The 26183-nt window shown below is 38.5% G+C and overlaps 1 protein-coding gene across 3 annotated transcripts; it reads right to left on the bottom strand.

The window, feature by feature from the left end:
* Nucleotides 1-26112, bottom strand: C1H3orf33 (chromosome 1 C3orf33 homolog). Of its 3 annotated transcripts, XM_002684988.7 has the most exons (6): nt 25983-26112; nt 25532-25632; nt 24068-24127; nt 21117-21264; nt 3859-4019; nt 1-1068 (listed from the first exon to the last, which is right to left on the bottom strand). In XM_002684988.7, exons 3-6 carry the CDS (start codon nt 24110-24112, stop codon nt 667-669), a joined length of 756 nt encoding a protein of 251 aa, XP_002685034.2. In that variant the 5' UTR covers nt 24113-24127; nt 25532-25632; nt 25983-26112; the 3' UTR covers nt 1-666. The 3 variants fall into 3 exon arrangements, with proteins under 3 accessions (XP_002685034.2, XP_005201837.1, XP_059744826.1); XM_005201780.5 differs by lacking the exon at nt 25532-25632; XM_059888843.1 differs by lacking the exon at nt 25983-26112 and having other exon boundaries at nt 25532-25722.
* Nucleotides 26113-26183: the final 71 nt, after the last annotated feature.

Raw genomic sequence — 26183 nt, 5'->3', positions numbered from 1 at the left:
CATGCTGCCTAAAGAGTTCCTTTATTATAAGTAATCAAAGTTGAAAAAACCAGCAAAATAAACAAATACTGTCTTTCAACAAAAGCTAAATATGGCTGCCCCAAATGACTAAAATAATACAATGGCCAGTAGTTAAACTTTCTCTTCATGTACTATCATTATATGTATATCTCCTTCAACCTGATAAAAATTTTTTTTTTGGCTCCATTGGGTCATCACTGCTGCTCAGGCTTTTCTCATTTGTAGTTCATGGGCTTCTCATTGTGGTGGCTTCTCCTGTTGAGGAGCACAGGCGCTAGGGCGCAGGGATTCAGTAGTAGCAGCTCCTGGGCTTTAGAGTACAGGTCAGTAGTTGTGCTGGACAGGCTTAGTTGTTTTCTGCATTGATAGGTGGATTCTTTACCACTGAGCCACCAGGGAAGCCCAACCTGTAACTTTTATGGAGTGTTTCATTCTTCTTAAAACCATACTATATTAATCACAATTTATTTACATTACTCTGATATTACATGTACAAAGAATCATCTCTTAAATATTTAAATACCATTAGAATGCAACTTTGATCTTCTGGGGAAATTTCCCATTTCAACTCAATGAAAAATATCCATTATAATTACACGTTTTATTCTTTTTGGAGTAGGTCACCTCCAGACAGCTTGGAATATTTCATTCTTTTCTACGAAAGTGTATGCGACTCATAAGCTCTCTGAACTTCAGTATTAACGAGTAGTTATTCACGGTCTCTTTCCATGTTTCATAAGACCTTTTAAATTTGTCATAATAACTTTCTTTTTTCAAGTTGAAATCTGATCCATTTTTTTTAAAATAACTGTCTTTTTTCCATATTTCTCTCCAGGAACCTTTCAGTTTTTCCAAATAACTTTCTTTTTCAGAGTCTTCCTTCCATACTCCTTCTCCTTTTTTTAAGGCTGTTAATTCAGCTTTAAGTAAATTTCTGTGAATTCTCCAGTAGATTTTAGAATCATGACTTAACCCCTTAACAAGAACAGTTTTGCCAAGACCTCTTCTCAGGATTTCTTCATTCAGATTCACACTAAAAAATCTACCCTTGAATATAAAATAACACAAACCAATTATTTAATAAAATTACTAATATACCCATAGTACCTTATTTAGTTTAAAATCAGTCAATCTGCAATTTGAGTCCTCCAGAGAAAAGTCAAAAATATAAATGATGGGACTTCCATGGTGGCACAAAGGTTAAGAATCCGTGCTTCCACGGCAGGGGGCATGGGTTTGATCCCTGGTAGGGCTCCCATATGGCATGTGGTATAGCCACAAAATATACATATATATATATTTACACACACACATACATATACATATATATGCAAAGGGGTCCTTAAGAGCTTAAAACAGCTAATGTTAAATCCAAGAATTTCATTACTAGATGAAACTTTTGCTCAAAGACAACTGACTCTTTTATAACACATAGCTCTCCACAGGTTCACTGGTCACCTAACTCAAAAGTGTGTAGAAGCGATAAAGTATGAAAAGAGATTTTTGATTTTTTGGTTGATGTTTGAATAGAGAATGGAGCACACACCAGTTAGGGAAAATGACAGGAGGCCACAGCAAAAGAAATTAACAAAACTAAAAAGTAGACAAATGCAAAATGGACTGAAGCATCACAGAACTGTTACATTAGGTTCAGAATTTCAGTGTTTAGCAAGGCCTGGCATGTAAGAATGTTTTTAAAAGATGGCCCATAAAATAATGAACATAAAAATAGCCCTGGCCCTTGAATCTTCAAACTTCAAGAAATTTTAGTTATACCTCACTGCCTAGTGAAACCAGATAAATGGGAACGTTTTTCCCCTTACTAATTTACAGTGTAAAAGAGATCCTGCTTAGCTGTTTCCATAGTCCCTCTGGGATTTTAATATAAGATTAATTTTAACAAGGTGTTAGAAATTTTATAGCTTCATTAGACAAGTAATTCACAGTTAAAATTTTTTAATGTGAAAACTAAAGGTTTAAAGTAGTAAACATTTTCTAAGATTAAAAGAATATAGGAAACTTTTGTTTCTTTAAATGCAGTAACTTTTGGTACATGATGATAAGCAGCTAATAAATACAGTTTTAAAGGGTATATCATATTTGTCTCAATCTTTTAAATTTAATGAGCTGAACCAAAATGAGAATAATTAAAATTCAACCTCACACTACAGAAAAGTTCAACAGAAATAAATACTGAAATATTCGTATAGTCTGGTATAAGGTAATGACAGAAAAGGTAAAGTTCGGGCTCAGGAGCCCCAAGGAGCTGGACTTCAATACCAGCTTTTCCACTTGGTTACTCAGAGTCCCACCTTTATATAGGAATAAAATGATTCCATAGCGGGGTTTGAGAATAAATAATACATACTTCTCAATTTAAAAGAGAAGTTAATATTTGAATAAGGCCTTTGGGATTTTTATATAATTTTGTATTATCAACTTAGTTAAATATAGATGCCTCAACCAATCAAGGTTGGATAATTCTTATTTTGAAAGAACTGAATATGACCTGGACATGCAAAGATTAATGGATTTCATTAGGTGTTCTATTAATTCAGAAAGCTTTTTATAATTAAAATGGTTACCATTCTAATCACTTTAGTGTGAGATTATTATTTTTCTTCAGATTATTCTCACTTGTAGTATAATAAAGAACTTTAAAAGAAAAACTACCCTTAATGCTGTCATAATAATGTAAGTTAAAAAAACAATTCTTAATTCTTTCATATTAACGTTTCAACTATTTCATTTTGCCATGTCCTTTTTTCAGTAATCGTCCACCAAAAGAAATTTGGAGGAAGGCACATTGAAGAACTCAAGACAGTAACAGAGCAACAGCAATGAGGCTCTGTGGCATTCCCAGTTACAGAATGGCTATGCTATGCTATACTAAGTCACTTCAGTCGTGTCTGACTCTGTGTGACCCCATAGACAGCAGCCCACCAGGCTCCCCCGTCCCTGGGATTCTCCAGGCAAGAACACTGCAGTGGGCCGCCATTTCCTTCTCCAATGCATGAAAGTGAAAAGAGAAAGTGAAGTCGCTCAGTCGTGTCCGATTCTTAGCGACCCCAAGGACTGCTGCCTACCAGGCTCCTCCGTCCATGGGACTTTTCAGGCAAGAGTACTGGAGTGGGGTGCCATTGCCTTCTCTGACAGAATGGCTATGGTCAATCACAAAAGTAAGGAAATTCTAAAGCAATGACTATGGATCATAAACAGTATTTTTTTTAAAAAAAGTAAATAGTACTTAAATAGGCTCCATTTAAATATGTCCAGTAATATTAAATATGCTCAATGCTTTTAGAGTTCAAAGACTTACATGTTAAGTCATACCTTTCTACAAGGTATTGGATCAGAATGAGCAATATTTACCTTCAGAAAACATCCTTGCTCTTTGCAACTACCAGTTGACACCACACTCAACAAGTGGTTTATAACAAGTGTGATATAATACACTTGTCCATAAATAAATATATGATACTCTTTAAATAAGCAATAGCCAGTCATTAATAATTTGAAGTTTTTTACTTTTTCTTAATTTTTTATTTTTCTGTAATAAACATATAAACATTTTCTATAATAAACAAATTTTATAGAAAAATTTATATATGAAACCTGGTTCCTTATATATAATCACTAGCAGTAGTAGTTACAAAAGACAAAAGAAAACCTGTTTCATTATATAATCAAGGTTCTAATTAATGTGTTTATATATTGGGCTACAGTCCATGGGGTCACAAAGAGTTAGACACGACTGAATGACTAACACTTTCACTTTTCACTTATGTATAAATAATAAGAATAAAATATTGTTAGTTCTTTCTTCACACTACTTACCTTATTCACTAAAAGGTAGCAAAAGAGTGCTGAATTCTCCTTTCCAAGAAGTTGGAACCATAGTACTTGGGAAGGTTTTAGCTCTTTTTGTAACCACACCTTCCCAGTTTCAGTAAGTTCTACTCCAGCCAACTTAATCAGCAAAACGCCACATGGTTCTTCTAAAAAGGTTAGGTAGAAGAGTTTACCTTTAATATCACAATTGCAAAAGCAAATTCCAAAGTCATTTGTGCTTCAAAACACAACTGGATATGTTACTTATAAATACCCAGACTCTCTAGATGTAGATCCATTTATTTCTATAGTCAACTTGTCTTTTAAAACAATACAAGTAGGTAATAGATGGAATAATTTAAAAAACTAATTTCAGTAAGATCCAGAACAGGATGTGGGGTTTAACCAATTTATCTTTTTTTAAAAAAAAATCTTCCAGATTTATTTCTATGTACACATACACATAAAGCTACAAGTCATGTCGTTCAATAATATAGGCTCCTACTATCAATAAAACCGTATAAACTGCTTTTTCACTTAATTTATTGAGGCTGTTTTCCCAACTCAATAAATATTAATGTCAACATTATTTTTATACAGTTTATAAAACTGATTTCCAGATAGGATTTTATCAATTTATATTCCAAGTAATAACGTCTATATAGTCAAAGCTATGGTTTTTCCAGTAGTCATGTATGGATGTGAGAGTTGGACCATAAAGAAGGCTAAGCGCTAAAGAAAGATACTTTCAAATTGTGGTGCTGGAGAAGAGTCTCTTGGATAGCAAGGAGATCAAACCAGTCAATCCTGAAGGAAATCAACCCTGAATATTCATTGGAAGGACTGATGCTGAAGCTGAAGCTCCAATACTTTGGCCACCTGATAAGAAAAGCCGACTCAGTGGAAAAGACCCTGATGTTGGGAAAGATGGAGGGCAACAGGAGAAGGGGGCAGCAGAGGATGAGATGGTTAGATAGAAGCACTGACTCAATGAACATGAATTTGAGCAAATTCTGGGAGATAGTGGAGGACAGAGGAGCCTGACAGACTGAAGCCTGGACTTCACAGGTCGCAAAGAGCCAGACATGACTGAGCAACTGAACTGAACTGAACTGAGAGGAGCCTGGCATACTACAGTCCATTAGGGTCACAGAGTCAGACATGACTGAACAACAACATAGCATTAAGAAAGTTTGTTTGGGCAAACTCTGGATAAAATTTTTACCAATTGAACTTTAATAATAGGATCTTATTTTAGAAAAAGTTTACAACTTTCCAAAAAGGGAAAATGGCTGGCAAAAAAAAAAAAAAAAGTTAATGCTTTTTTTAAAAGAAATGATACATTTAACATATATTATACTCTTATATAAGTATTGATAGTTGAAAGTATAAAGTTTGTCCATTTAATTGCTAGGGAAAAGTAACACTTGAGTTCAGAAAGATATCCCAGAAGTTTCTCATGATATTATTTGATGATAGAAAATCATTTTCTTTAAGGCTTGGGTTTCTTGAAACTTGTCCTAGAGCTTCAGTTAGAGAAGTTTCAAAAGGTATAAGTAGGAGGATTATGTCCTTAGAAAACTCTGTGATACAGTATATTCACAAATTTTATTAAGGCAGAACACATATAATAAAGATTAGATGAAATCATTAGATGAAATACCTAATGAGTGAAGGGAAGTATAAAGATTCTGAGGCCTCTCTTCAGCCCTTTAATGCTACCATCAACACCAACTGTCTTTCAATAAAGTATCCTCTAGTCTTTAAAACCAAATCTTTAGGACCAAAAACATGAATCTAATCAACACTATCAACCTTGAGTATTAATGTCCTAATTCTTCACTTCAACAAAGGTCATGGGATTCCTTTAAAATTAGCAAAGTCCCAATTAAGCATTTAAAATATGATATGGTCAATACCAATGTAAACATAAGTTTTCCAGAAGCTAATCTACTGAATAAGGTAAGTTATATCCATCAAATATTTTTGCCCAAACAATTGATGTTTTCTTGAAAAAGGAGAGGTTACTTTTAATATTTATGATTTCTAATTTTAGCTTTGTGTGAATCCCTGTCTTTCCAGCTCTTCAATAAATCTTTTACATATATACTTTTAAAAAACCTAATTCATACTGGGTAGGACGACACAATGCCAAGGATTGTAAGGGCACAGCAAAACGGGCTCCAGTGGAGGAGCCCAACAGCACTCCACGAAAAGTATACGGCTTGGGTTTTGCAGAATGAACACAGAGAGGCACAGGGAGGAATGGGAGTGAGCATGTCAAGTAAGGGAAAGACCATGGGCACCTGGAGAAAACTGCAGACATAAGATGAATACTCAGGTAAACCGCCACTAAGGACTTTGTTACATTTATGTTCTATCAGATGGGTAGGAAACTTCACAACTTAATATTCCTAAGGTTTTTAGAAAGATAGTACTTGATCCCAAAACAACTGATTCATCCCCTAGATTTATAGAATATTAAAAATCAAGAAGTTTCCTGGTGGTTTAGCGGCTAGGATTCTGCACTTTCATTATGGAAGCCTGGGTTCAATCTCTGGTCTGGGAACTCAGATTCCACAACCTTACAACAGAAATAATAAATGACTGAATAAATAAATATTATAAATGGATTCATGACAGTGGACAATTTCATGAGAGAGATATATCACATATATCAAAAAGATTATTTTTTACCATTAGGTAAATGGTAAAATTTACTATTAGGAATAGGAGAAGCTTTGAAATGGTATCACTAGACTGCAGGTTTTCTGACTACCGTAGGCTCACATCCATTGTTTGCCACTGTATACTGAAACTGCAGAATAGAGCAGGTCTTCAGTAAACATCTACTGAAGAAATGAAGTGTTCTAAGAGTTTCACTTCATAAAAATTTTCAGCTCTGTGTGTTTGCCTCATCATATAAACCAAAGATAAGATCATGGAAGGCAAGGATATCACAAAATAGTCATGAGGAAGGAGTCTTGGAAATGTGATGATTCTCTTGTTTGATAGTGGTGGAAACCATTGGCTGAACTGGAAACAGAACACAAGCTCTCTACACCAAACACATTCAACTACGCCACACAGACTACTCTGATGTAGTTATCTGAGCCCAACCATTTGGTTAGAATGGCCTCAATCTGGGGGGCCTGAATCTTAGCCCTCCTTACAATAAAATCAAAAGTCCATCTCTATCCTATAGACCAGGTAGTAAAAACAGTGAAAGGAACATAAGGAGCTTTCAATTAATAGCTATTCTTAAATGAACAAGATTATGCTCTAACATCTTATTATGTCATTCAAAATAGTGCTTGGAAAGCAACTTCTAGATTCTATAACTGTTTTATAGGTAAACAGGTTTAACCAATGTAAATGCAAATTGATCTCTTTAACATGAACAATTTGGGGACTTCTCTGGTAAGAACCTGCCTTGCAATGCAGGAGACACAGGTCCAATCCCTGGTCAGGGATCTAAGATCCCACATGACTAAGTGGGACAAACTAAGCCTGCATGCCTCAACTAGAGTCCGCATGCCCCAACTAAGACTTGACGTAGCCAAATAAATAAAGATTTTTTTAAATGAACAATTTATGTCAGTTACAAAAAGTATTAACACTATCATTACATTTGTACTGGTTAGCATCTGTCAGTGTGTCTGTTTCTTTAATTTTTGCAACTCAATACACAAAGTTGTGGACTGGGTAGCAAAGAATCTATTTTCTATCTTTAGCTCCATCAACTGTTACGGAGATGGCTGCATAAATGACCTTTAACTTCTATAGAAAATATTAAAATAAGTAGGGGAAGTAAGTTTCCTTTTAGCTTTAAAATTTTGATTGTACCAAGTTGACAAACATTATTATTTGATGTATATACTAATAATACACTAATATTATAGCAATTATAGCACTCTAATATAGCAATTAAAGTGCTGTGGCATTGCACACCTTTCAGGACAGATACCTGGTGAATACCAACCCTGGAGTTGTGCGATGCACCGATGGCCTTGCTGTCTAAGCACTAAAAAATCATCACTATTTCCGACAGGAGAGATTTAAATTACTACTGCATTATTACAACAACTGAGAAGTATAAACCATGCTTAGAGCTGAAATGGCCAACAAATAAACATCCCAAGTAATCTTTCTTTAGGGAACAACAGTCATTCAAATGACTGTTGTAAATTGTGTAAGTTCTGCTTGATTTGTTAAGAAATAAAATCAATCATGTCAGGTGTGCTTGAGGTAAAAAAAATCAACCTTATTCCTTTATAGCCATATGTCAATTGAAGAGTGAGATTCATTCATCTCAGGGTAAAGAAATAAGAACTTTCTTTAAAACATTAAAATAATATTAAGGAGATCTTTAAATATGACTCAATTAAATCATTTGACAATTTTGCCAAGTCTCTGTTGGCTAAAAATTATTTTTCTAGGGACTGTGAATAATTAGATAAGAAAAGTTCCCTGCCCACTAGGGGCTCATAGTTCAATAGAAGGATATAAACCTAGATACATAATTACAGGAAAATGTGTTTTAGTACTGTAATTGCAGTATGTATAAATTGCTTGGGGCATAGGAAAGAAAGAGGCCAGTTCTGCTTGGGAGTTAAGGAGAGCTTCACAAAAGAGCTGAAGTTTGAGCTAGAACCTAAAGAATCCACAGACTGGGACTTCCCTGGTGGTCCAGTGGTTAAGACTCCATGCTTGCAGTGGAGGGGGTACAGGTTCAATCCCTAGTTGGGGAACTAAGATGACACATGCCACACAGTAAAGAAAAAGAGAAAAAACAAACAAAAAGAATCCACAGACGCTCAGGCACTTGGAAAAGATCTATGCCCAGGGCGTGAGAACACATGGAAGCAGCAGGAAGGTCTGTGTGGCTGTGGTCTTTGCTGAGAAGCAGGGAGAAAAGGGAATTGCAGCAGCAAGCTCTGGACTCTGCCCAATTCTCCAACCTCTTTGGTGTCTCTTGTCCCCTTCTTCCCTATGCTCCAGCCACATGAGCCTTCACGTGCCTTACCAAAAGAGCCGGGCTCATCCCCACGCATGTTCTTCCTAGCCAGCTCCTTCCCATTCTCTAGGCCTCTGATGAGGCCTTCTCTGACCACCATATATGTGGATTTCCTCTTCTTAAAAGCTCCAGTAATGCTCATCCTACACCCTGATCCTTTTCTTCATAGCCCTTAGGACAATTTTTCATTTTTTTGTTGCCCATCTTCCACCTGGACTGTAAGCTCCAAGGGGTAGAGTGGTCTTGTTTGTTTCACTCAGCATGTACAGCTAGCTAGGACCTAGAACATAATGTGTGTTCAGTATTTGTGGAATAAATGTTTGAATGCCTGAGTAGCTACGTGAAAAAAGGAGGGAAGGAAGAAAAGAAATCTGGAACCAAATTAAATAGTTCGTTTGTGGGGGGCGGTCCTAAGATGGTGGAGGAATAGGACGGGGAGACTACTTTCTCCCCGACAAATTCATCAAAAGATCATTTGAACACTGAGCAAATACCACAAAACAACTTGTGAACGCTGGCGGAGGACACCAGGCACCCAGAAAGGCAATCCATTGTCTTCGAAAGGAGGTAGGACAAAATAAAAAGATAAAAAGAGAGACAAAAGATTTAGGGACAGAGACCCATCCTGGGGAGTTTTGCAATCTCAGAGGGCAACATAACTGGGAGGAAAAAATAAATAAATAAAACCCATAGATTATGCCCCTAACAGCAACTCCCAGTGAAGAAGTACCCCAGACGCTTGCATTTGCCACCAGCAAGCGGGGGCTGAACAGCGAGGCTCAGGCTGCACTGCTTAGGGTAAGGACCGGGCCTGAATGCCCTGAGGGCAATCTGAGGGAGCTAACATGAGATAGCAACCCAAACTGTGGGATAGCCAGAGAGAAAAAAAAACAAAGAGCAGAGAGAGAGAGAGAGAGAACTTTCCCACAAAAACCTCTAACCTACGGCACCACCAGGCCACTCACAGAACAAAGGACTGAGCGAATACCAGAGGAGAGCTAGCCAGCAGTGCACTGGCCCATCCCCGCCGGAGGCAGGGAGGCAGGCGGGCCCCAGCCAGAGCCAGAAGGCAAGGGGCAAACTTGGCCCCAGAGACGGCATCCTCTACCAAACTGTGAGCAGGCTCCCAGTTGCTAACCAAATCTTCCTGGGATCCTGGACGGTTGACATCCGCCAGAGGGGTCGCAGCCAGAGATCAGCTCCCCAGAGGAGACACACAGCACACCTGAGATGGCACTCCCGCTGCACACCCAGGAAACCGAGCGGCTGGGACAGGGGAGGTGACAAGATGCGCCACCCATGGGGAGTGTGCGCTCGACAAGCACCTGGTCGCCTGAACTGCTCGGACCTGGGAAGGGCACAAAACACTGGCCCAACTGAGTGCCTTTGTGGAGTACCCAAGAACCTGAACCTGAGTGGCTTAGACATAGGAAGTGCACGCAACCCAGGGCCCACCTTAGACAGTTCCCCTGCAGAGCAACCTAGAGCCTGAGCAGTGTAGATGGGAAAGCACACACACACCATCAGTGGGGACAAACCCAGTGTGGCCAAGTCACTGCAAGCACTCCCCACACACACCAGTGATATTTGTTTGCAGTGTTCCAGCCTCCCCACAGCACAACTGAACAAGTAAGCCTAAATAAATGACCACCTTCGCCCTCTTGGGTCAGGGCAGAAGTTAGATACTGAAGAGACTTGCAAACAGAGGAAGCCAAAATAAACAAACAAGAGGGAACCGCTTTGGAAGTGACAGGTGCAACAGATTAAAACCCTGTAGTTAGCATTGGCTACACTGGAAGGGACATATAGACCTTGGGAAGTATAAGCTGGAACAAGGACCTGTCTGAAACTGAACTGACCCCATTGCCCTCAACAGCTCCAGAGAAATTCCTAGACATATTATACTATTCAGTTCAGTTCAGTCGCTCAGTCGTGTCCAACTCTTTACAACCCCATGAATCACAGCACACCAGGCCTCCCTGTCTATCACCAACTACCAGAGTTCACTCAAACTCATGTCCATCGAGTCGGTGATGTCATCCAGCCATGTCATCCTCTGTCGTCCCCTTCTCCTCCTGCCCCTAATCCCTCCCAGCATCAGAGTCTTTTCCAATGAGTCAACTCTTCGCATGAAGTGGCCAAAATATTGGAGTTTCAGCTTCAGTATCAGTCCCTCCAATGAACATCCAGGACTGATCTCCTTTAGGATGGACTGGTTGGATCTCCTTGCAGTCCAAGGGACTCTCAAGAGTCTTCTCCAATACAACAGTTCAAAAGCATCAATTCTTTGGCGCTCAGCTTTCTTCACAGTTCAACTCTCACATCCATACATGACCGACCACTGGAAAAACCACAGCCTTGACTAGACGGATGTTTGTTGGCAAAGTAATATCTCTGCTTTTCAATATGCTATCTAGGTTGGTCATAACTTTCCTTCCAAGGAGTAAGCGTCTTCTAATTTCATAGCTGCAATCACCATCTGCAGTGATTTTGGAGCCCCCAAAAATAAAGTCTGATACTGTTTCCACTGTTTCCCCATCTATCTGCCATGAAGTGATGGGACCAGATGCCATGATCTTAGTTTTCTGAATGTTGAGCTTTAAGCCAACTTTTTCACTCTCCTCTTTCACTTTCATCAAGAGACTTTTGAGTTCCTCTTCACTTTCTGCCATAAGGGTAGTGTCATCTGCATATCTGAGGTTATTGATATTTCTCCCAGCTTGAGAAATATCTTGATTCCAGCTTGTGCTTCTTCCAGCCCAGCGTTTCTCATGATGTACTCTGCATAGAAGTTAAATAAGCAGGATGACAGTATACAGCCTTGACGTACTCCTTTTCCTATTTGGAACCAGTCTGTTGTTCCATGTCCAGTTCTAACTGTTGTTTCCTGACCTGCATACAGGTTTCTCAAGAGGCAGGTCAGGTGGTCTGGTACTCCCATCTGTTTCAGAATTTTCCACAGTTTATTGTGGTCCACACAGTCAAAGGCTTTGGCATAGTCAATAAAGCAGAAATAGATGTTTTTCTGGAACTCTCTTGGCATTTTCATTGATCCAGCAGATGTTGGCAATTTGATCTCTGGTTCCTCTGCCTTTTCTAAAACCAGCTTGAACATCTGGAAGTTTATGGTTCATGTACTGCTGAAGCCTGGCTTGGAAAATTTTGAGCATTACTTTACTAGTGTATGAGATGAGTGCAATTGTGCTGTAGTTTGAGTATTCTTTGGCATTGCCTTTCTTTGGGATTGGAATGAAAACTGACCTTTTCCAGTCCTGTGGCCACTGCTGAGTTTTCCAAATTTGCTGGCATACTGAGTGCAGCACTTTCACAGCATCATCTTTCAGGATGTGAAAGAGCTCAACTGGAATCCCATCATCTCCACTAGCTTTGTTCATAGTCATGCTTTCTAATGCCCACTTGACTTCACATTCCAGGATGTCTGGTTCTAGGTGAGTGATCACACCATCGTGATTATCTGGGTCGTGAAGATCTTTTTTGTACAATTGTTCTGTGTATTTTTGCCACCTATACTTAATATCTTCTGCTTTTGTTAGGTCCATACGATTTCTGTCCTTTATTGAGCCCATCTTTGCATGAAATGTTCCCTTGGTATCTCTAATTTTCTTGAAGAGATCTCTAGTCTTTCCCATTCTATTGTTTTCCTCTATTTTTTGCATTGATCGCTGAGGAAGGCTTTCTTATCTCTCCTTGCTATTCTTTGAACTTTGTATTCAGATGCTTATATCTTTCCTTTTCTCCTTTGCTTTTCGCTTCTGTTTTCACAGCTATTTGTAAGGCCTCCTCAGACAGCCATTTTGCTTTTTTGCATTTCTTTTCCATGGGGATGGTCTTGATCCCTGTCTCCTGTACAATGTCACGAACCTCCATCCATAGTTCATCAGGCACTCTATCTATCAGATCTAGTCCCTTAAATCTATTTCTCACTTCCACTGTATAATCATAAGGGATTTGATTTAGGTCATACCTGTATGGTCTAGTGGTTTTCCCAAGTTTCTTCAATTTAAATCTGAATTTGGCAATAAGGAGTTCATGATCTGAGCCACAGTCAGCTCCCAGTCTTGTTTTTGCTGACTGTAGAGCTTCTCCATCAGAGGGCAGACACACTGAAACCATAATCACAGAAAACTAGCCAATCTGATCACATGGACCACAGCCTTGTCTAACTCAGTGAAACTAAGCCATGCCGTGTGGGGCCTCCCAAGATGGGAGGGTCATGTTGGAGAGGTCTGACAGAATGTGGTCCACTGGAGAAGGGAATGGCAAACCAATTCAGTTTTCTTGCCTTGAGAACCCCACGAACAATATGAAAAGGCAAAATGATAGGATACTGAAAGGGGAACTCCCCAGGTCAGTAGGTATCCAATATGCTACTGGAGATCAATGGAGAAATAACTCCAGAAAGAATGAAGGGATGGAGCCAAAGCAAAAACAATACCCAGTAGTAGACGTGACTGGTGATAGAAGCAAGGTCCAATGCTGTAAAGAGCAATATTGTATAGGAACCTGGAATGCCAGGTCCATGAGTCAAGGCAAATTGGAAGTGGTCAAACAGGAGATGGCAAGAGTGAACATCAACATTCTAGGAATCAGCGAACTGAAATGGACTAGAAAGGGTGAATTTAACTCAGATGACCATTATTTCTACTACTCTGGGCAGGAATCCCTTAGAAGAAATGGAGTAGCTATCATGGTCAACAAAAGAGTCTGAAATGCAGTACTTGGATGCAATCTCAAAAACGACAGAATGATCTCTGTTCGTTTCCAAGGCAAACCATTCAATATCACAGTAATCCAAGCCTATGCCCCAACCAGTAACGCTGAAGAGGCTGAAGCTGAACGGTTCTATGAAGACCTACAAGACCTTCTGGAACTAACACCCAAAAAAGATGTCCTTCTCATTACAGGGGACTGGAATGCAAAAGTAGGAAGTCAAGAAACACCTAGAGTAACAGGCAAATTTGGCCTTGGAGTACGGAATGAAGCAGGGCAAAGGCTAATAGAGTTTTGCCAAGAGAACGCACTGGTCATAGCCAAACACCCTCTTCCAACACAAGAGAAGATTCTACATATGGACATCACCAGATGGTCAACACCGAAATCAAACTGATTATATTCTCTGCAGCCAAAGATTCTACTATTGTCATTTTTTAATTTTTAAGTTCTTTATTACTCCTTTAATTTTCATTTTTAAAACCTATTACCTTGCAAAAAAAAGACCCTATTTTTAAAGCAAATTTCATATATATATATATATATTTTATAACTTTTGTGATTTTGTTTTATTTTTTTAATACTGTATTTTTGAGAATCTAACTTCTACTCTAGATTTTTAATCTTTGCTTTTTGGTATTTGTTATCAATTTTGTACCTTTAAGAATCCAATCTTCAGTACCCATTTTTACTTAGGGGTGTGATTACTGGCTTAATTGCTCTCTCCCCTTTTGACTCTCCTTTTTCTCCCCCAGGTCACCTCTACCTCCTCCCTCCCCATTCTCTTCTCTACTTAACTCTGTGAATATCTTTGGGTGTTCCAGGCTGTGGAGAACACTTAGGGAACTGATCACTGGCTAGACTGGTCTCTCTCCTTTTGACTGCCCCTCCTCTCCTCCTGGTAACCTCTATCTCCTTCCTCCCTCTTCTCTTCTCTATGGAACTCTGTGAACCTCTCTGAGTATTCCAGACTTGGAGAGCAAATAGGGAATTGATTACTGGCTAGACTGCTCTCTCCCCTTTGGATTCCCCCTCTTGTCCTCCTGGTCACCTATATCTTCCTCCTCCCTCTTCTCTTCTCCATGAAACTCTGGGACCCGCTCTGGGTGTCCCTCACTGTAGAGAATCTTTTCAGCATTAACCTAGATGTTTTATCATCAGTGCTGTATGGATGGAGAAGAATTGAGGCTACTGTAAGAATAAGACTGAAAGCCAGAGGTAGGAGGTTTAAATCCAAAACTTGAGAATACCAGAAAACTCCTGACTCCAGGGAACATTAATCGACAAGAGCTCATCCAAAAGCCTCCATACCTACACTGAAACCAAGGTCCAACCAAGAGCCAATGAGTTTCAGAGCAAGACATACCAGGCTAATTCTCCAACAATGCAGGAACATAACCCTGAGCACGAAAATACAGGTGGCCAAAAGTCACACCAAACCCACAGACACCTCAAAACTCACTACTGGACACTTCATTGCACTCCAGGGAGAAGAGATCCAGCTGCACCACCAGAACACCAACGCAAGCTTCCCTAACCAGGAAACCTTGACAAGCCACTTGTCCAACCCTACCCACAGGGAGTAACCTCCACAATAAAGAGGAACACACAAACTTCCAGCATACAGAAAGGTCACCCCAAACACAGCAAGCTAAACAAGATGAAAAGGCAGAGAAATATTCAGCAGGTAAACGAACATGATAAAAGCCCACCAAACAAAACAAAAGAGGAGGAGATAGGGAGCTTACCTGAAAAAGAATTCAGAATAATGATAGTAAAAATGATCCAAAATCTTGAAAACAAAATGGAGTTACAGATAAATAGTCTGGAGACAAGGATTGAGAAGATGCAAGAAAAGTTTAACAAGGACCTAGAAGAAATAAAAAAGAGTAAATCAATAATGAATAATGCAATAACTGAGATCAAAAGCACTCTGGAGGGAAGCAACAGTAGAATAACTGAGGCAGAAAATAGGATAAGTGAGGTGGAAGATAGATGGTGGAAATAAATGAAGCAGAGAGGAAAAAAGAATTAGAAGAAACGAGGACAACCTCAGTGACCTCTGGGACAATGTGAAATGCCCCAACATTTGAATCATAGGAGTCCCAGAAGAAGACAAAAAGAAAGGCCATGAGAAAATACTTGAGGAGATAATAGTTGAAAACTTTCCTAAAATAGGGAAGGAAATAGCCACCCAAGTCCAAGAAACCCAGAGAGTCCCAAACAGGATAAACCCAAGGCAAAATACCCCTAGACACATATTAATCAAATTAATGAAGATCAAACACAAAGAACAAATATTAAAAGCAGCAAGGGAAAAACAAACAACAATTAACCCACAAGGGGATCCCCATAAGGATAACAACTGATCTTTCAACAGAAACTCTTCAGGCCAGAAAGGAATGGCAGGACATACTTAAAGTGATGAAACAGAAAAACCTACAACCCAGATTACTGTACCCAGCAAGGATCTCATTCAAATATGAAGGAGAAATCAAAAGCTTTACAGACAAGCAAAAGCTCAGAGAATTCAGCACCACCAAACCAGCTCTTCAACAAATGCTAAAGGATCTTCTCTAGACAGGAAACAAGAGAAAAGGTTTATAATCTCGAACCCAAAACAACAAAATAAATGGCAACAGGATCATACTTATCAATAATTACCTTAAGTGTTAATGAGTTGAATGCCCCAACCAAAAGACAAAGACTGGCTGAATGGAGACAAAAACAAGACCCCTATATATGTTGTCTACAAGAGACCCACCTGAAAACAAGGGACACATACAGACTGAAAGTGAAGGGCTGGAAAAAGATATTTCATGCAAATGGAAACCAAAAGAAAGTAGGAGTAGCAATACTCATATCAGATAAAATAGACTTTGAAATAAAGGCTGTGAAAAGAAACAAAGAAGGACACTACATAATGATCAAAGGATCAATCCAAGAAGAAGATATAACAATTATAAATATATATGCACCCAACATAGGAGCACCACAGAATGTAAGGCAAATGCTAACAAGTATGAAAGGGGAAATTACCAGTAACACAATAATAGTGGGAGACTTTAATACCTCACTCACACCTACAGATAGATCAACTAAACAGAAAATTAGCAAGGAAACACAAACTTTAAATGATATAATGGACCAGTTAGACCTAATTGATATCTATAGGACAATTCACCCTAAAACAATGAATTTTACCTTTTTCTCAAGTGCACATGGAACATTCTCCAGGATAGATCACATCCTGGGCCATAAATCTAGCCTTGGTAAATTCAAAAAAATTGAAATCATCTCAAGCATCTTTTCTGATCACAATGCGGTAAGATTAGATGTCAACTACAGGAAAAAAACTATTAAAAATACAAACATATGGAGGCTAAACAACATACTTCTGAATAACCAACAAATCACAGAAGAAATCAAAAAACAAATCAAAATATGCATAGAAATGAATCAAAATGCAAACACAACAACCCAAAACCTATGGGATTCAGTAAAATCAGTGCTAAGGTGAAGGTTCATAGCAATACAAGCCTACCTCAAGAAACAGGAGAAAAATCAAATAAATAACCTAACTCTACACCTAAAACAACTAGAAAAAGAAGAAATGAAGCACCCCAGGGTTAGGAGAAGGAAAGAAATCATAAAAATTAGGGGAGAAATAAATGCAAAAGAAACAAAGGAGACCATAGCCAAAATCAACAAAGCTAAAAGGTTGTTCTTTGAGAAGATAAATAAAATAGACAAACCATTAGCCAGACTCATCAAGAAAAAAAGGGAGAAGAATCAAATCAACAAAATTAGACATGAAAATGGAGAAATCACAACAGACAACACAGAAATACAAAGGATGATAAGAGACTACTATCAGCAACTATATGCCAATAAAATGGACAACTTGGAAGAAATGGACAAATTCTTAGAAAAGTATAACTTTCCAAAACTGAACCAGGAAGAAATAGAAAATCGTAACAGACCCATCACAAGCACAGAAATCGAAACTGTAATCAGAAATCTTCCAACAAACAAAAGCCTGGGACCAGATGGCTTCACAGCTGAATTCTACCGAAAATTGAGAGAAGAGCTGACACCTATCCTACTCAAACTCTTCCAGAAAATTGCAGAGGAAAGTAAACTTCCAAACTCATTCTATAAGGCCACCATCACCCTAATACCAAAACTAGACAAAGATGCCACAAAAAAAAACTACAGGCCAATATCACTGATGAACATAGATGCAAAAGTCCTTAGCAAAATTCTAGCAAACAGAATCCAACAACATATTAAAAAGATCATACATCATAACCAAGTGGGCTTTATCCCAGGGATACAAGGATTCTTCAATATTTGCAAATCAATGTGATACACCACATTAACAAATTGAAAGATAAAAACCATATGATTATCTCAATAGATGCAGAGAAAGCCTTTAACAAAATTCAACATCCATTTATAATAAAAACCCTCCAGAAAGCAGGAATAGAAGGAACATACTTCAATATAATAAAAGCCATATATAATAAACCCACAGAAAACATTATCCTCAATGGCGACAAATTGAAAGCATTTCCCCTAAAATCAGGAACAAGACAAGGATGCCCACTCTCACCATTACTATTCAACATAGTTTTGGAAGTTTTAGCCCCAGCAATCAGAGAAGAAAAAGAAATAAAAGGAGTCCAAATTAGAAAAGAAGTAAAACTCCCACTGTTTGCAGATGACATGATCCTCTACATAGAAAACCCTAAAGACTCTACCAGAAAATTACTAGAGCTAATCAATGAATATAGTAAAGTTGCAGGATATAAAATTAACACACAGATATCCCTTGCATTCTTATACAGTAACAATGAGAAAACAGAATGAGAAATTAAGGAAACAATTCCATTCACCATTGCAATGAAAAGAATAAAATACTTAGGAATAAATATACCTAAAGAAACAAAAGACCTATATATAGAAAAGTATAAAACACTGATGAAAGAAATCAAAGATGACACATATAGATGGAGAAATATACCATGTTCATGGATCAGAAGAATCAATATACTGAAAATGAGTATACTACCCAGCAATCTATAGATTCAGTGCAATCCCTATCAAGCTACCAAAAGTGTTTTTCAGAGAACTAGAACAAATAATTTCACAATTTGTATGGAAATACAAAAAACCTCAAATAGCCAAAGCAATCTTGAGAAAGAAGAATGGAACTGGAGGATTCAACCTGCTTGACTTCAGGCTATACTACAAAGCTACAGTCATCAAGACAGTATGGCACTGGCACAAAGACAGAAACATAGATCAATGGAACAAAATAGAAAGCCCAGAGATAAATCCATGCACCTATGGACACCTTATCTTTGACAAAGAAGGCAAGAATATACAGTAGAGAAAAGACAATCTCTTTAACAAGTGGTGCTGGGAAAACTGGTCAACCACTAGTAAAAGAATGAAACTAGAACACTTTCTAACACCATACACAAAAATAAACTCAAAATGGATTAAAGATCTAAATATAAGACCAGAAACTATAAAACTCCTAGAGGAAAACATAGGCAAAACACTCTGTGACATAAATCATAGCAGGATCCTCCCTCCTCCCAGAGCAATGGAAATAAAAGCAAAAATAAACAAATGGGACCTAATTAAACTTAAAAGCTTTTGCACAATGAAGGAAACCATAAGCAAGGTGAAAAGATAGCCTTCAGAATGGGAGAAAATAATAGCAAATGAAGCAACTGACAAAGAATTAACCTCAAAAATATACAAGCAACTCCTGCAGCTCAATTCCAGAAAAATACCTGACTTTATCAAAAAATGAGCCAAAGAACTAAACAGACAGTTCTCCAAAGAAGACATACAGAGGGCTAACAAACACATGAAAAGATGCTCAACATCACTCATTATCAGAGAAATGCAAATCAAAACCACAATGAGGTACCATCTCACACTAGTCAGGATGGCTGCTATCAAAAAGTCTACAAACAATAACTGCTGGAGAGGGTGTGATGAAAAAGGAACCCTCTTACACTGTTGGTAGGAATGAAAATTAGTACAGCCACTATGGAGAACAGTGTGGAGATTCCTTAAAAAACCGGAAATAGAACTGTCATATGACCCAGCAATCCCACTGCTGGGCATACACACCGAGGAAATCAGAATTGAAAGAAACATGTGTACCCCAATGTTCATTGCAGCACTGTTCACAATAGCCAGGACATGGATGCAACCTAGATGTCCATCAGCAGACGAATGGATAAGAAAGCTGTGGTACATATACACAATGGAATATTCAGTTCAGTTCAGTTCAGTTGCTCAGTCGTGTCCAACTCTTTGCGACCCCATGAACTGCAGCATGCCAGGCCTCCCTGTCCATCACCAACTCCCAGAATCCACCCAAACCCATGTCCATTGTGTCAGTGATGCCATCCAACCATCTCATCCTCTGTCATCCCCTTCTCCTCCTGCCCTCAATCTTTCCCAGCATCAGAGTCTTTTCAAATAAGTCAGCTCTCCACATCAGGTAGCCAAAGTATTGGAGTTTCAGCTTCAACATCAGTCCCTCCAATGAACACCCAGGACTGACCTCCTTTAGGATGGACTGGTTGGATCTCCTTGCAGTCCAAGGGACTCTCAAGAGTCTTCTCCAACACCATAGTTCAAAAGCATCAATTCTTTGGTGCTCAGCTTTCTTTATAGTCCAACTCTCACATCCATGACTACTGGAAAAACTATAACCTTGACTAGATGGACCTTTGCTGGCAAAGCGATGTCTCTGCTCTTTAATATGCTATCTAGGTTGGTCATAACTTTCCTTCCAAGGAGCAAGTGTCTTTTAATTTCATGTAATATTACTCAGATACTAAAAAGAATGCATTTGAATCAGTTCTAATGAGGTAGATGAAACTGGAGCCTATTATACAGAGCGAAGTAAGTCAGAAAGAAAAACACCAATATACCAATTCAATACTGTATTGAATTTAGAAAGATGGTAACAATGACCCTATATGTGAGATAGTAAAAGAGTCACAGATGTACAGAACAGACTTTTGGAATCTGTGGGAGTAGGCAAGAGTGGGATGATTTGAGAGAACAGAATTGAAACAAATATATTATCATATGTGAAACAGATCACCAGTCCAGGTCCGATGCATGAGACAGGGTGCTCAGGGCTGGTGCACTGAGATGACCTTGAGGGATGGGATGGGGAGGGAGGTATGAGGGAGGTTCAGGATGGGGAACACATGTACACCCATAGCTGATTCATGTGAATATATGGCAAAAACCACCACAATATTTTAAAGTAATTAGCCTCCAATTAAAATAAATTAATTAATTAAATAAAATAATAAATAGTTCATTTGTGTAAGTTAAGAGTTTGGACTTTCTCTCATAGACAATGGAGAGTTATTAAAAATTAAAATGACTTTTTTTTGCTATTTTAAAATAACTTCTAATACAGGAACTTTAAAATAGTTATTTAGTGCTATTATTTTTGTGCCTTACTTACTTCTCCATGAAGATATAGCAGGTAAAGCAATGGGAATATGTTCAATCTCTAAACCATTCTCAGTTATTCGGTGTAGTCGGCCTCGTAGTTTAACATTCTTTCTTATAAATTCTACTGGAATGTCTGAAGAACGTGTGAATTTTGATGTCTGTTGATTTACAAGGAGAAAAGTATAATATTTTATTACTATTTTCATTTTAAAATTAAGCATGTTATATTCTCTAAACATTTCAAAGAAGACATAACCACTGAACATTTTTAATTTGGTTCTTAATTTTATAATAATATTTTTAAAAGACTTAACAGAGGTGTTTATAAGCACATTTTTAGAAACCTTTAGTCATTGTTTTACTATTTGAGACTACTATATAGAGAACATTAAACAGACTCCTCACTTTTAGAAAAGCTTACATCCTTAAAATGTGACACAATTTATCAAGAAGCAGTGAGCATACAGCTGTGCCTGGCACTACACAAATCTGGTTAAACTTACTATCTTACTGGTTAAGTTACTATCTCATTCTATAAATGTACTATCTATTCATACAGGTACTCTGGGAGATGGAGAAGGAAATGGCAACCCACTCCAGTATTCTTGCCTGGGAAATGCCAGACACAGGAGCCTTGCAGGCTATAGTCCATGGGGTCACAAAGAGTTGGACACAATTTAGCAACTAAACAGCAACAGCAGCAACTCCTGTGAGAACCTAGACAAAACTGAGGCCATTTAAGTTAGACTACTAATCAACAAGTTTCTTGCCCTCATTTTTCAATCTCATAGGAGAAATTGTTTCCCTCCAAAAAGGCCAACATTAGGAATTTATTTAAATACCTAACACCTTGGAGTTACTCAACATTTTATACCTGTGTCTTTCACATTAACAGTACTATAGAAACAAGCTTAATTCATAAGCATGGCTGGGTGAGAGCCTCGTAACAGGCAGAAGGATAAACTAGTAACCAACTTTCTAAGATAGTAAAGTTGGTCTAAACATTAAAAAAATTTTTTTCCAAACAAGAAAAACATTATAGCAGACAAATCCAGAATGTGGAACATTAATAATGGGATAAATGACTTGGTTATTCTAAAAAATAAATGGCTTATGGGGAAAAAAAATGAGTGGGAGTATAGACTGTTATAAAATAAATGAGACAGATATAACAAATACAATATATGGACCATTAGAATCCTGCTTTGAACAGATCACCTACTTTTTTAAAAAAAGACACCATTGAAACAATCAAAGAATTCTTAATATTGTCTGGATATTAGATGATGCTAATTGGTTATTAATTATGTTAGATGTGATAATGTTCCAGACAGACAGACACTGTGAGTCTCCTGATGCAGCATAACAGGAAGCAGCATACTCCATCACCTTCTTGTTCACACTAAATCTATGGCGGAAACACAAATCCAGACTGCGGGAGATTCTCTAAGACTAACTCGGCCTCTTCAAAATCACAGTGTCATGAGAGACAAAAATTAAAGTGGGCGTAAAAGTCTAGACTGAAGGAGACCAAAGAGACATGACAACCAAATACAGTGCATGATCCTTGACTGAAACTTAAGACTGGGAGAAAAAACAGCTACAAAGGATATTTTCAAGAGATAAACATGAATGTTAACTGGATTTTAGAAATTACTACAAAAATGTTAAATTTATTAGATGCAAAAATATTAATGTGATTATGGAGGAAAAGTATCCTGCTCTTAGCAAGTACACTACAAAGTCTTTATGGGACTAGTTATAAAATAAGTGAGTCACAGGTAGGAAGCGTACAGCATGGAGAATACAGTCAGTAATTATGCAGAATCTCTGTAGAGTGACAGACTTGTGATCATTTTGAAAAGTATAGAAATATCAAATCACTATGTTGTGTAACAGGAAGTAACAGTGTTGTAGGTCAATTTTACTTCAAAAACAAACTCATAAAAAATCATATCAGATTTGCAGTTATGAGAGGTAGGAGATGGAGGGAGGGAGAACTTGAAAGATACAAACTTCCAGTCATAAGATAAATAAATACTAGGGGTGTAATGTACAACATGAGTAATATAATTAATAATACTGTATGTTATACATGAAAGTTGTTATACATGAAAGTAAATCCTAAGAGTTCTTATCACAAGGAAAAAAATTGTTTTCTGTTTATTTAATTTTGTATCTATATGAGATGATGGAGGTTCACTGAACTTACTGTGGTAATCATTTCCTGAGGTATGTAAGTCAAATCATTATACTGGACACCTTAAACCTAGGCAGCGCTATAGGACAATTACATCTCAGCTTTAAAAAAGTGAGTTCAAGGTGTTAAAAAAAAAGAGGGAAAAAAGACAAAAGTTCTGAAATCGGAGTCTGGGTGTAAAGGCAACAGTTGGAAAAAATGTAGTATGGTAACAAGGTGTAGTCAATGATAATACAAAACAATATAGAGATAAGTATAGGAAATAAATATATACAGAAGCAATATGTCTATTCCAGTTCATAACATTTACAAGTATATTAAAAGTACTTGTAAATCCTGAATTATCAAATACATTTCCAAAATGTCTGTTATTAAAATACTTTTTGAAAGGGCAAAAAAACACACTAAATAAGCATAAATTATTTAGTTCAAAGGGACATAACTCAATTTAAACCTAAAACCGCTACAAAAAACATTTTTGAGATATTCTTCAGCATCTAAAATGCAAATTTAGTGATTATTTATTTCAAGCATGAAGAAAAGTCATTATGGAACAACAGGTTGTGCAATTCTTTCCATAAAACCCTGTGGATGTGTTATTTTTAAACCAACATCTTAAAGTACGTTCACTGTTCTAAAATGTTATTTAAAAGCTTCTAATATGAATAACAAAATGATACCCATGTTAAGATAAAAATCATCTGAAGTGAGAGAAATTAACTGTCTAGTGCTTATCATAATGTCTTAATTTTTTAACTTACCAGTCGAACACTTCTTAGAAGTAACATTACTCCGGCCATGGCCATTACAGTGCTGATGTTCTTTAGAAAGAGATTTTATGATTAATTCTAATTATTATTCACAATACTGGAAGTACTAAATAGAAGGCAGGAAAAAAAGTCATCCCTTATACCTAACTTCTCAAATAAGGCTTATCCTTCAACTAAGGCCCACTTCTTCCAAAAAAACCAACTGCCCACCACCCATTAATCTTCCCCTTTTTCTCCCAATCTAGTACACACAGTAATTATATACATAATACTGTACTGTTTTCTATTGATTGTATTGCTTTAACCATGAGTCCCTTGAATGAATCAGTCTAATATTAATACTGTTTGTGCAAGGCCCATAGGAACTCCATAACCCTAAGTCTGCAGGTGGAATTAAAGTATTTACTAGAAAACTTTATTACCGATACCATAAAACACAGCACTTGGGAAACAGATGAGGCAAACAGTCAGGAAAATCATAGCAATGTATTTCATTTAAACTGAAATCGATCTAAAGTTTAACAAGGATCCTGCAACTCCCTCACCAACAGTGGTAATCTAACGTGCTTTCCTTCAATAAACACAACTAAGCATATAAGAGATGATTATATGTATAGTATATATATATACAAGAGTACATTCTGTGATTGTATTATTTGGAATAAAACATCCATACACTAATTTAAATACTGTTTGCTCTCCCAATCCTGATGAGGTTATTTTTTTATTTGAAATTAACCAGTGCATCTCTTCCTGCTTAATTGGAAGAACCAAGGCCTTGTCAATTAACATCCGTGTTTCTGTGTACACATATACACACATATATGTATACAATTCATTAATGTTAAACATATTTATGTTTAACCTAAGTGGCAGGCACTGTTCTCAGGACTGAGCTGCAGGTGAGTGAGCTGCGGTCTCAGCATTGAGCTGCAGTCCTGGTGAGTGAAAATAGACATGGTCCTGGCACTTTGGCTGCCAAGTATTTGCAAACATAATGAGCCTACTCAACTTCTCAGCAGAATTCTCCCATCTGAAAACATTCTCTTCGTTTGGCTTCTAGCACACTTGGTTTTCCTGATATTCCTCTTCCCCTCTGTCTGTTCCCTCCGAGTCTTTGCTGATCTCCTTTTCACTCTCCAAATTCTAAATGTTAGAGACTCCCTCAGGTCTCAGTCCTAGAGCTTTTTCAGCTTTTCTGACTCGCTCGAAGTCATCCAAGCTTTGAATACTAGAAGTTTTCTATAATAATACTAAAATACTATAAGGTTTATTTACACTTTAAATACTTAAGGTATTATGCAGCCCACTCCCAGATTCCCGTTCTGATCTCCCTTCAGGACATGACTCCTGTATCCAGTTGCCTAGAACACCTAAGCTACGTTGGGAAGTCTAATGACCACCTTCAAGTTCACACATCTCCATTAGAAGTCTAATAGGCATCTTCAATTTCACCTTGCAAAAAGCTCTGTAGATTTCCCCAACAAATCATTGATCCCAACTCCTCCATTTCAGCAATTTCCACATCATCCACGAAGCAGGCAGCCCCCTTGATTCTTTGTTACAAAGAAAGAAATCACCACCAGGGCTTAGTCACAATCTTCTCTCCCCTGGTCGCCTGCGACGCCCCGCCTTTTTCAAACTGCCCGCCCCTCCCCAACTGCTCCAATGGCCCCGCTGGCGCCCAGCGCTGGGCTGCAGCTTCCCCTCGGAGGCATCCCGGCGCCCAGCACGGTCAAGGCAGTGATGGGGTCGCGGCAGCCCCGCCAGGCGGCGCGCCCCCGCCGCCCCGCACACGCCGCCCCTACCCGGCGGCCCTCCGCCGCTGCCCGGGCCTCCCCCAGGACGCGTCTCCTTCAGCCTGGCGCTGCGCGGCCCGCGCCCACCACCGCCCGGCCTGCAGTACCCGGACGAGGCGCAGGTGGTCGTCGGCCCACTGCGAGATCCGCGCCACCACGTTGGGCGCTGCTCCGTCCCGGTTGGGCGGCGGTGTGGCCGGGGTCGCGGGCTGCCCCGCCATGTTCCCGGCCTCCCAGGAGCGGGCGCCGCCTCCTCGACCGGACGACAGGGGGCGCCGCTCTCCGCGGGCGGGCGGATGGCGGGATCC

Source organism: Bos taurus, chromosome 1 (assembly GCF_002263795.3).
Source record: "Bos taurus isolate L1 Dominette 01449 registration number 42190680 breed Hereford chromosome 1, ARS-UCD2.0, whole genome shotgun sequence".
NCBI classification, from domain to species: domain Eukaryota; kingdom Metazoa; phylum Chordata; class Mammalia; order Artiodactyla; family Bovidae; genus Bos; species Bos taurus.
This window is presented reverse-complemented; position numbering and strand designations above follow the sequence as displayed.

Bases quoted from the DNA above. Each gene is read 5' to 3' on its own strand.
- C1H3orf33 (XM_005201780.5), bottom strand. From the start codon at position 26,096: ATGGCGGGGCAGCCCGCGACCCCGGCCACACCGCCGCCCAACCGGGAC. The intron at 21,265-24,067 runs GTAAGTTAAAAA...GTAAATCAACAG, and splicing joins TTCTAAGAAGTGTTCGACTG to ACATCAAAATTCACACGTTC. The intron at 1,069-3,858 runs GTAAGTAGTGTG...TTTATATTCAAG, and splicing joins GCTACCTTTTAGTGAATAAG to GGTAGATTTTTTAGTGTGAA.